Below are 10,925 nucleotides of genomic sequence, written 5' to 3'. Positions count from 1 at the left end.
TTTGTGTGCCTCTTTACAAAAAATTAATCCTCACCGAGAACATGCTTAGAGAGGGGAAGGGTGTGAGAGAGAGAAACATCGATTGGTTGCCTCTCATATTGATTGACCGGAAACTGCACCTGCCATCTAGGTATGTGCCCTGATCAGGAATTGAACCTGAAATATTTTTGGTTACGGGACCACTCTCCAACAGAGCCACAGCGGCCAGGGCTGTTTGTGTGCCTCTTACTAGCAGTTGAAAGCTATTTTGCCAAACAGGTGTTTTCAAAGCTTTAGTTTTACATCTACCCCAAACATTTGATACACAAATAGGTGAAGTTTTTCTTGTCTTTTTTTTAAAGATTTTCTTTTTTTAGAGAGAGGGGAAGGTAGGGGAGGAAGAGGGACTGAGAGGCATTCATGTGAGAGATAAATCAATGTTGCTTCACACATGGCCCCCACTGGGGACCTGGCCTGCAAGCCAGGCATGTGCCCTGACTGGGAATCAAACTGGTGACCTTTCGGTTTGCAGGCCAGAGCCACACCAGCCAGGACGAAGTTTTTCTTAAGTGGAGTTTGCCACTCACATCTGGTTTTGTATTCTTATGCTCCAGTCTTGGGCTTGCCTCACAGAAGGCTGAGGCATGAGCAGAACTCACACTTTTTAACAGGCCTCAAACACTCATCAAATTGGTAATTTAGAGAATTCGGTTTTGGCATATTGGATTTTAACAATTTTTTTCTTATTCTAGAAATGGTTTTCTGTAAATTTAGTTTCAGCAAGTTGACCCACAAAGACACACAGCCTGGTTTTGGAGGCCCTCCAACAGCCAGCTCCAAAAGTGCTTAATAAGTGTTTCTTTGCTAGCTTGCTAGCACTCAGGTTGATGCTGTGTTGGGTGTTCCTTGACATGTGAGACTCTGTTAGGAGAATGGTGTTGGGGGATAAGAGGGACACAATGCGTTGGTCATCTTAGTAACAAGTTGCAGGCAACCTATGTGCCCGTCAGTGAAAGTCAGCAGGAATAAAGAACTAAGGAGGCAGTGGCGTAAGTGTTCCTCTAAGGACAGAATGGCACTGACAGCGCTCTGAGTTGGGTAAGAGCTCTGTGCTCCTCCTCAGGCCCCCTCCCTACTGCCCCCCCCACTGCCGGCCCCACCCCCACCCCGTTTGCCTTGTCCAGCGCCACCACACAGCCAGATGCACCAGCCCCCCTTGACTCTGGTTTCTGACTCCCCCAGCCACTTTCAGATTCGGATGGATCCCCACAGCACACGAGATCTGACATCCCCGGAGGCCACCAAAGGGTCAGGTGCTGCACAGACTAATTTTAGCAGGATTAAACTGCTAAAGCGTTTTCAGTCTTTGTACATTCTATTTATTATTTATTAATAAAACTTTTACAAAGATTTTTATTTTTAGAGAGGGGAAGGGTCGGAGAAAGAGAGGGAGAGTAGTTGCAACCATCAAAGTGTGGTTGCAACTACTGGGGACGCAGCCCCGCAACCCAGGCACGTGCCCTGACGGGGAATCGAACAGGCGAGACTTTCGTTCTCAGGTCGGTCCTCAATCCACTGAGCTACAACAGCCAGGGTTATTTCTTTTTTCTTTTTGTTTTCTTTTAAAGAAAACTATTTCAGTATATCAGGGAAACCCAACGGAATATGCCATTAGTGAGTTTCCGTAAAGACTGCAACGCAGCTGAAAGTTAAGGACACACAGGCCCCATTACACAATTTAGCATAAACTGAGCCATCAAAACTCTGCCAAGGGGCACCAGGAGGCTCCCATGGAAGCACAATCCGGCGATCTGATGCCATGGGGTCCGGTCAGGAAAACAAACTTCACTACTTGTTTAAGGAGAAAAAACATTAATGTGGGAAATTGGTTAAAGGGGATTTTAAAAGCCAAAAGAGGTAACAGAGGTCTTCACCGCAGCCGCAGCTCCTGTCCCTGGGGCGCGGTGAGGAGGGGAGGAGGGAGGAATGCAGGAAGGGAAGGGGGTGATCAGAGTAGTTTGCCGGAGACCCAGGCAGCTGCAGCTCGGTTCCCGTCGTGAAGAGAGGGCGGGGCCTGGCTGTGGCAGGTGTCCCGGAGCTCAACGGAGGGACCTGCGGAGTCTGGGTGCGGACCTCTGAGCAGAGGCCTGGCGGCTAGGACCCAGGCCGCCTGGGGGTGGGTGCTGCCTGCTGCCACTGGCTCCCTGAGGTGCACGGTGAGGCCGGTCCGATGGTGTAAAAGGCAGGAGACTGAAACCCGCTGCTGCCGGACGCGGTTGCAGTTCCCGGGGCAAAGGCCGCTGCCGGGGCGACGCAGAGAGGGGCTGGCTGTCCCAGCGCCTGCCGAGGAGCCAGCCGAATAAAGGAGTTTGCGGAGCTCAGTATCGTGCCGTTGAGTACCAGAGGGAGGGTGGACATGCGAGGCCGTCACCAGCATCACGCGCTTGTTTCTCTAGTGATGCTCAGAAGCAAAATCCCGAACTACGAGATCCGTACGTTTCAAAATTAGGACTGCCACATTGCGGGTTTTTCTAAAACTGCACGTTACAGTTATAACATGAAAAAGTGTGAATTCAGGGGGAATACTGCCTAGAGCACTATTTCTCAAATTTTTAACAGGGCCTGGCTATCTGGTTTCAAACGCAGAACCTGATTTAACAGTCGCGAGCTGTTGGGAGCGGTTCCACTCTTGCTGGCTGACAGAGTCCCAGAAGATGTTCCCGGAAGGCAAAGACCAGATGGGAAAGGAAAACTCCCCACTCTTCCCCTTATAGTGTGTTTCATCTTATTAATCATGGGTGGTTTTTGGATGGTGCGTCATAATGGTGGGAAAAAGACTTTCCCAAGAGGGGTTCCAGGGAAACAGGAGACTGCAGACGGAATGACAGAAAGTAATTCCACACGCCCCGATACTCCTGCCTGTAATTCTAGGGAGTCAAAACAAAAGAACTTTCTCATAAGATTAATGTACCACGAAGGAGAAACAGGATATAATCAGACCAATACATTTCTAGTCAACAAGCCCCTGAATGTCTAAAAGTCGTCAGAGTAACACCCCCTCCTTTACCTTAAATAAGAATATGTATCAATTAGACAGCCATAGAAATAAGAAAAGCTGGTTAGCTATTAGGTATACAGAAATAGTTACTATGAAGCTAAAGTTTATAGTACACAGAGAAACATTTTAGACAGAAAAGATAGATAGCTAAGTTAGATATCACAAAGGCCTTATTGCCTCTGCTCAATCTACCGTATACTTTTGCCCTATGAACAATTTCTGAAAATGTCTAATCGTCTGATTTATGACTCTCCTGGTTAAAATAATCTTTGTTCACTGTAACTGAATCTATGGAAACTTTGGCCAAAACAATCCTTGTTTAATATATTTAAATCCATAGAAACTTTTGTACTTTTCCTGGTTACCTTTGTATTGATGTTTCTGCTTAACTGATCATGCTATACACTTGCAAATGTTAATCTATGCCAAAAAGGAAAATATAAAAATCCATTTGTGCTTGCAATAAACGGAACAGAGCTTCACTGTCCTCTGAGGCGTGATGTCGTCTGTCTCCCATCGCCGACGCCTCATAGCACCTTCGGGACCCCCTGGACTCTGCTGCGGCTGGACCGCGGCAGCGAGCGGGCCCAGGAGCCCGCGTTTCCAGCAAACGCCCAGACGACACTGATGATTGCGTTTTAAAGGGCCTAACGCGTGCGCGCCTCCCCACAGCCACTGTCACGTTGTTCCGCCGGGGTCGAAAACGCCCCTCTGCCGCACGTGCCAGCCTCCTCTTCGCGGAGCTGGGAACTGACGTCGGCCCTCGGGACATCAGAAGCGAGGACTCGTCGCCACGGCCCCACGCTCGGCTGCCTATTGGACAGAGTTGACGTCAGTCGGACAGGCGTGGCTCCAATTGTGACGTGACGCCGTCTGGGCGCGTTGACCTCTGCGGAGCCGGGATCTGTAGCAGGGCTGCGGGTGGCGTGGGTAGGTGGCGGAAGGGGAGGGCCGGGGAAGTTTTCCGTGGAACCACTTCCGGCAACAGAGCCGGAAGTTGTGGTCCGGCCGTTTCAACCCGGGGCTGCGGCTGAGAGTGCGGCGAGAACGCGGCCATGGGCGGGAAGAACAAGCAGCGGACCAAGGGGAACCTGAGGGTGAGCGCGAGGTGGCCGGGCCGAGCGGGGACGTGCGCAGCGCCGCTGCGGGGCGGCGTGGGCGCGTGTGCGGCGTGACCTCCTGGAGTGCGACCCCGCTGGCAGGTGGTGGCCGAGCAGGTGGCAGGGCTGGGAGAGCACAGGCGCTTGGCGCCGAGCTGCCCCCCGCGCACACACTTTTCGTTAACAGACGCTTCAGTGGCGGTTTCAGCGGGAGGCTACCGACCGGGCTGAGCCGGCGGCCTCGGACCCGGAGTCGGAGGTCGCGAGGTCGCGGGGTCGCGGGGTCGCGGCAGGGCTCCGAGTCGGGGCTGAAGCACCCGCCCTCCCCGCCTCCTCCATCCACGGACCTCTCACGAGACCTGGGCTTTTTTATTTAACACACGTCCTCAATGTTTTGTTTTTCAAATAGTCCCAGTATGAGCGAAAGAATATTAGAGAAGAATATGCAAGAATATTATAGTGACAACCCATCTAGTCTGTACCTAGAGTCACCAGCTGTTAATATTTGGTCACATTTGCTTTCCCTGTATAAGTATTGTATTTTGTTGAGAATTACTTGCAGAACTTATGAGAATTACTTGCAGAAACTACGACAGCTTTTAAATCATGTGTATTCTAAAAATAATGCCGTTCTTCTACATAACCATGAACAGTTACAACGCCGCAGAAAATTTAACTTCAGTATAATACTGTTAGCTAATAATATGCAGCATTGTATTAAGATTTCTGTAGTCATCTCAGTAATGTTCTCTATAACTTAATTTTTAGAAATAGCATTCAGCAAGCATCCAATATCCAGTCTGGGATCACTCATTCCTTTTACTTATCTAGCCCTTGACAGTTTCCAGCTCCCCACCCCGCCCTTCCCCCCATACTTTTATGATGGGGAAGAGTCTAGGCCAACTGTTATGCTTAATTTAAAATTGTCTATTTGTTTATTATGATTAGATTCAGGTTAGCAGGTTGTGACATGAACGCTTCCTAGATGAAGCACCGACTTTCTCAGTGCATCACTGCAGGGACACATGGTGCCTGTTTGTCCTGCTGGTGGTGGTGGGTTTGTTTTGTTTTGTTTTTAAAGGTTTTATTTATTTATCTTTATAGAGAGGGGAAGGGAAGGAGAAACAGAGGGAGAGAAACATCAATGTGTGGTTGACCCCCACACGGCCCCCACTGGGGACCTGGCCAGCAACCCAGGCATGTGCCCTAGACTGGGAATCAAACCAGCCACCCTTTGGTTCTCAGGCCGGCACTCAATCCACTGAGCCACACCAGCCAGGGTGGTGGTGTTTGTTTAATCACTTAGGGGAAAACAGCTTTTCCATTGGCTATCAAAATAATACGTGAAGTGGTACCTTGAACCTGGGAATATCCTGTTCTCTCCTACAAGCTTTCATCTAATGGTTTTAGCATTCTTTGATGATAATTGCTGGAACCAGTTATTACTACAGTGGTTAAAAAATTTATGTTTAATCTTGACAACAACCCAAATAATTTAGCTACAGTTATTTCATTTTAAACATGATGGTGCTGAGTTTTAAAGAAATTTACTGAGCTCATGTAACCAGGAAGTTGCAGAGCTGGGATTTGAAGGGCAGTCGTTGATTCAGCAGACTTCAAATCCTGAATACCGTGTACTCAAGGGTGATAGACAAATGTCCCCTTTTCTTGATGATAACAGATAAGTATGCAGGTAACTAATGTATCGGGGAATGATGATAGAGGTATGAGTAGAAAGGAAGTGGAAAAACAGAAAAGAATGGGGGTTGACCTGAGAGAGACAAGTGTTGAAAACACGGACTATATTTTGAAGGATGAATGGGAATTTGTCAGACGATGAAAAGGAAGGAGAGGTTTTCAGGTGGAGAGACAAGATGATGCAAAGACCAAACCATGAAGAGCAGGGCATATTTCAGGGACCCTTCAATTCAACTTGGGACTGGAACATAAATCGAGGCAGTTTGTTTGGAACAAGGGAGAAAAAGGGTGGTAGAAGAATGAAGTGGAAATGGTGGAGGTGAAGTGGTGAAAGATCTGTCCTGAGTTTGGGATTTAAACTGTAGATACAACTGTGCTACCTCAAACACCTCTGGAAGACAGGCACAGGAGAATGAAGCAGGTGTATTACAAGAAAATTAACTGCCAGAAATAGAATCAAGTTTCTTTTTGAACTGTGGGTATATCTAACATACAGTAGAGTAAATAATAAGAAACAGTAACTATATTTTAAACTCAGATTAGTCATTGCATGAACGATATAATCAGTACATTCAAAAAATAATTTGTTACTTTTAAATTGGAAACTTGAAGTTGGTAACTTCTGATCCTACTTATCACTGTCCAGCTGTGATAACTCAGGCCAGTTCAGAATTCTGTCTTGACCCCTTTAACTTTTAGCAATTATTTCTTTTTTATACTACTTCATTGTTCTGTTTTCTCATAAAGAAGTTTACAAATGGGATTACAGATGAAATTCCAATGTACTAAGGTCATCATATTTAGTTTTCAGAATTGTAGTTCACTAACTTTCTTTTAGCTCTTTGTATAATGTTCACTTTAATGAAGTTTTAAAATAGAGAACCATTTTTTTCTTTTGCATTCAGTCTTAAATGCTCTTGTTTTGGGAAAAAAGTAATTCAGGCCATCGTTTTCATTTCTGATCATTCATTTCAGTTTGGAATGTATCCAGGGTTTTCCTTGACAAATCAGTTTTCCACACAGTTTTGCTAGGTATGAGCAAATTGAATCACACATTTGGATAACCCTTTTTGAACATTATCAGAAAGAAATAAGAAACAGGTTTAGATAGGTTTTAATGTCATCCTGGACATTGAACTGAGGCATTTTTTTTCTTAGATGACAATATGTTAATTTCTTTTAGCAGTTCAAATATTTTCTTTCTCTGTAATCAGTACAACTAATCCTTTAACTTTTAAGTACTAGGAGACTGCTGCTTTGTGTATGGGTCGGACAGACCACTGATTATGGTTCAAAACAAAGTAATGTATCTCATATCCTAACCATCTTGTAAGTTTTTATGTCCATAATAATGTAATTTGTAACCATTTTAGCCCAAAGAAGTTCGAGTATGTGGCAGTGAGTGTGTCTGTCCTCAAGGAGTTCCTAGTCTAGAAACAGCTATAGTTAGACTTGTTCCACTGTGGTTACTTAATAAACATTTGTTGAATGAATGGGTGAATAAAAAGACAGAATCCATTTCAGTTAATTTTACATCATTACTCAGTGCACATGCTATTTATACAAAAGTTGGAAGTAAAACATTTTATAAAATAGTACTTAGGCTTATCATACATGATGCTTTCTCTGATTTTATTCTGTCTTTAAAATGCTGTCGTGACTGATTAACGCAATGTCATGAGTTCCTCATGGATCGTACCCAGTTTAAAAAACATTTTTCCGATGTTTAGAAAACCAGGCAATACCTCTTGGGATCATTATCGATAACTTCTTGCTGATAGTAACATTTATCTTTGGGAAACATTGCAAAATACATGAAATCTTAGGCTAAGAAAAAGACTCAGAAGCTTCTTCTGTCATGGGAATTATCAAGGAATTATCCTCTAAAGAACTCAAGGTTAAATTTGGAACTCTTCCTGCACTCTGACATTTTTTTCTCTCTCTACTTTCTACCAGCCTTCAAACAGTGGCCGAGCTGCAGAACTTCTTGCAAAAGAACAGGGAACTGTGCCGGGATTTATTGGTTTTGGAACATTCCAAAGTGACCTAGGCTATGTTCCTGCTGTTCAAGGAGCTGAAGAAATCGATAGTCTTGTAGATTCTGATTTCCGAATGGTCCTGCGGAAACTTTCTAAGAAAGATGTCACAACAAAATTAAAAGCAAGTTTTATTGTTTTCATAAATTTTCTTAATAACATAGTCCTTTTATTAAAATATCATTGCCATATTTTATGTAAAGGAAAATGAATCATCGCACATAATTTCTTTTACAATTGTACTTTTTTTCTGACACAGGCTTAATCTTAGTTTGTATTTATCTTCTAGGTTATAAATTAATGTGTTTTTCTGCTCATTTTGAACCACTTTGGATTTCTGGCTGTATAGTTTCACTTCCAGTAGAGAATGTAATTTGACCCTATAATTTTAAATGGGATTTTTTGTTTGCATGTTTATTTCTTTAAAAATTTTTAAAATTTATTTTCAGAGAGAGGGGATGGGAGGGAGAGAGAGGGAGAGGAACACTGATGTGCAAGAGAAGCATTCATGTGAGGTAGCCTCTTGCACACTCCCAACTGGGGAACTGGTCCACAACCCAGGCATGTGCCCTGAGAGGGAATCGAACCGGTGACCTTTCAGTTCATAGGCTGGTGCCCGATCCACTGAGCCACACCAGCCAGGGCTACATGTATTTTATTTAAAAAAAAAAAATAGCTGAAAAGTTTCTACCATACTAGCATGTAAAGGAACTCTAAATTCATTCTATGTGGCACAAACAGAGACAGTCTATTCTCCAATTACATAAAATAGACAAAACTTCCAGAGTAGAATAAATATAGACAATAGCCAGTATTACAGCTGTTGATCCTTAACAGTGTTAATAATTTACTTTCAGGCTATGCAAGAATTTGGAACCATGTGTACAGAGAGAGATGCAGAAATTGTAAAAGGAGTTCTTCCATACTGGCCAAGAATTTTTTGCAAAATTTCACTTGTAAGTTTAAGACTTGACTAGCTTATTTCTGTTGTATGTGTTTGATTGAAGTTATGGGGACAGTCAGATATAGATGACATTGGTGGTGAGGGTTATGAAATGTTATGTCAGTATTGTTATACAGATTGGGTCATTGGGTTTTGTGAAGTGTGTAGGGAGTCTGTTGTGTTTTCCAAAATTAGGTCAGAATTATCCAGAAGCTTTCCAGTCACAATAAGTTTTGGCAGTTTAATTTCTTTGTATACTTGCTCCAGAAGATGAAAACCAATTGCTTAATTGTTTTAAGGCCTAGCTTTAACTCTAGCTTTAATACAGTTCTCATCTCGTTGGGAGAAGGAAAAAATAATCAATTTCTTCACATAGTTATTGATTTTTTGTTAAGTTCTGTACATAGTTGAATTCTTATTGATGGGTTATCATAGCATATTCCAAAATATCTGTATTTGTTTCAATAGAGTGATTTTAAACCATATTATACTTGCAATAGGACCATGACCGCCGTGTTCGAGAAGCCACACAGCAAGCTTTTGAAAAACTTATCCTCAAAGTTAAGAAACACTTGGCTCCTTATTTAAAAAGCGTGATGGGCTATTGGCTCCTGGCTCAGTGTGACACGTACCCACCTGCTGCGTCGGCAGCAAAGGATGCCTTCACAGCCGCGTTCCCCCCCAGCAAGCAGCCTGAGGCCATAGCGTTCTGTAAGGATGAGATTGCAAGTGTAAGTCCTGGGAACTGTTACCTGCTTTTCCTTGAGTGTTTAAGGGACAGCAAGCATATTACAGTGACAGCTCTTCTACCCGGCAGTATGAGGGAGTACGTGCGTGAAATGTTTCCAATGGAAGGTTGTCTTTTTAGAACAGTGTTTAACACAGTTGTTCATGCTGCATTCTATTTATTAAAAATATATATATTATATTTATTTATTTTAAGGCATGGAGGGAGAAAGAGGGAGAGAAACTCCAATGCACGAGGGATACATTGATCGGTTGTCTCACGCCCCCAGCTGGGGCCCTGACTTGCAACCCAGGCGTGCACCCGGACCAGGAATCCTTTGGCCACCCTTTGATCTGCAGGCCAGTGCTCAGTCCACTGAGCCCGACCAGCCAGGGCTCATGTTGTTTTTTAACTGTAGTTAACATGTTGTATTGCATCTTTCTAAAATATTTAAATTTTCCCTCTTTAATTTATAAATCTTAATTTATCACATCACCTAAAAAATTTAGATATATGCTCTATAGTATATAATCTAAATAAAGAACACATCTAAAAATTCATTCTAAACTTACTTTCCCCCATATTTAACCATTAATACATATTTCCAGCTGACTTCATTCTTTTTGCTGGCTCTCTGGTATTCCTTTGTATGGATATACAGCAGTGTAGTTAACTTTTTAAAACATATGTTTGTAGTTTTACCCCGATGTCTTCATTAAAACGTTTAGTGGACTTTTCTGAATAGATCACTTCATACTTGGTGGGAGTGATAAGTACCAGCACTTTTAGTCACCATTTGTTGGGTCAAAGAATAAGCGCAGTTACAGTTTTTACAGATGTTGGTAAAGTGCCCTTCAGATGGCCTTACACATCTCTCCCGCTAGCCATGTGGAAGTGTCTTCAGCTCGGGGCCTGCCCTTTGACCAGCCTGGTATCAGCCATAACTTCTGTGGCTTTCAGTGTGTCTGCATCTGGCGCCGTTTTCCTCATTTCTTCCCTCCTTGCTGTCCTTAAGATACGGGCTGGGAAGACCAGATGGCCAGGCTTCCTGACATTGCGTGAGGAAATGGAGTGAGGAGGGAGCTGAAGATTTCAGCAGTGTGTGCCTGCACTCCTTCCCTCTGTGGGGCTCCGGTGCGCTCACAGCCCTGTGTCTGCCCCTCACTCCTTCCTCCTTCCAGTGAGTCGGCCTTGCTGTGGGTTCCTGTTACCCTTATGGGCTCGGACTCCAGGGCTTTCCCCCCACACCTCCCCCCCAGACACACACACACACACACACACACACACACACACACACACACACACACACACGAAGTCCCCTTGCCCACTTGATTCTCAGTTTTCCTGTTCTTCCTTTCTCAGGTGTACCAAGTTGTCCTTCTAG

General features: G+C 44.1%; 1 protein-coding gene and 1 long non-coding RNA gene across 2 annotated transcripts in view; both read left to right on the top strand.

Moving 5' to 3' along the window:
* The first annotated feature begins 2,345 nt into the window (after positions 1-2,345).
* On the top strand, positions 2,346-3,524 carry LOC128779835 (uncharacterized). The gene is made up of 2 exons (XR_008425910.1): positions 2,346-2,471; positions 2,599-3,524. It is a non-coding gene; the product is annotated as an uncharacterized lncRNA (long non-coding RNA).
* Positions 3,525-4,022: 498 nt separating this feature from the next.
* LTN1 (listerin E3 ubiquitin protein ligase 1) overlaps positions 4,023-10,925 on the top strand; it is a 42,645-nt gene continuing 35,742 nt past the window's right edge. Inside the window, exons 1-4 of the mRNA XM_024561122.3 lie at positions 4,023-4,134; positions 7,792-7,995; positions 8,729-8,827; positions 9,315-9,545. Coding sequence (XP_024416890.2) covers positions 4,093-4,134; positions 7,792-7,995; positions 8,729-8,827; positions 9,315-9,545 — 576 coding nt within the window. The 5' untranslated portion in view covers positions 4,023-4,092. The remainder of the gene's footprint in view (positions 4,135-7,791; positions 7,996-8,728; positions 8,828-9,314; positions 9,546-10,925) is intronic.

The sequence above is a fragment of the Desmodus rotundus genome, chromosome 2, assembly GCF_022682495.2.
Source record: "Desmodus rotundus isolate HL8 chromosome 2, HLdesRot8A.1, whole genome shotgun sequence".
Classification (NCBI taxonomy): Eukaryota; Metazoa; Chordata; class Mammalia; order Chiroptera; family Phyllostomidae; genus Desmodus; species Desmodus rotundus.
The sequence above is the reverse complement of the archived record's forward strand: the minus strand, read 5'-3'. Positions and strand labels throughout refer to the sequence as shown.